At 71.6% G+C, this 313-nt stretch overlaps 1 protein-coding gene across 1 annotated transcript in view; it reads right to left on the reverse strand.

Moving 5' to 3' along the window:
• Nucleotides 1-313, reverse strand: part of DAB2IP (DAB2 interacting protein) — a 168,689-nt gene that overhangs the window by 12,685 nt on the left and 155,691 nt on the right. Inside the window, exon 13 of the mRNA XM_010852104.1 lies at nucleotides 1-311. Within this exon, the coding sequence (XP_010850406.1) occupies nucleotides 1-311 (311 nt within the window). The remainder of the gene's footprint in view (nucleotides 312-313) is intronic.

The raw sequence follows: 313 nt of genomic DNA on the forward strand, positions 1-313 counted from the left end.
GTTCTGCCGTGGCACTGTAGGCTGCCCACCCTTCTCGGTCAGCGACACCTGCCGCCGTGCCAGCTCCCCGGGGCGCCGGCCCAGGTCTTCGGGGGCGGCGGCGGCAGTGCTGCTGCTGAAGCTGCCCAGCTTGGCGGCAGCTGCCAGCTCTTCACTGTTGCTGTGGGAGCTCAGGGAGCTGTGGCCCTCAGAGCCCGAGTCGCCGAGGCCGCGGGGAGACAGCGGCAGGCCAGCCGCCATCTGGTACACGGGATTCTGGAAGGACAGTGGTGCCAGGAGCTGGGGCCGGCCTGGCGCGCCCTCTGACGTGCCC

This window comes from Bison bison, unplaced genomic scaffold, assembly GCF_000754665.1.
Source record: "Bison bison bison isolate TAMUID 2011002044 unplaced genomic scaffold, Bison_UMD1.0 scf7180017864307, whole genome shotgun sequence".
In the NCBI taxonomy this organism is placed as follows: Eukaryota; Metazoa; Chordata; class Mammalia; order Artiodactyla; family Bovidae; genus Bison; species Bison bison.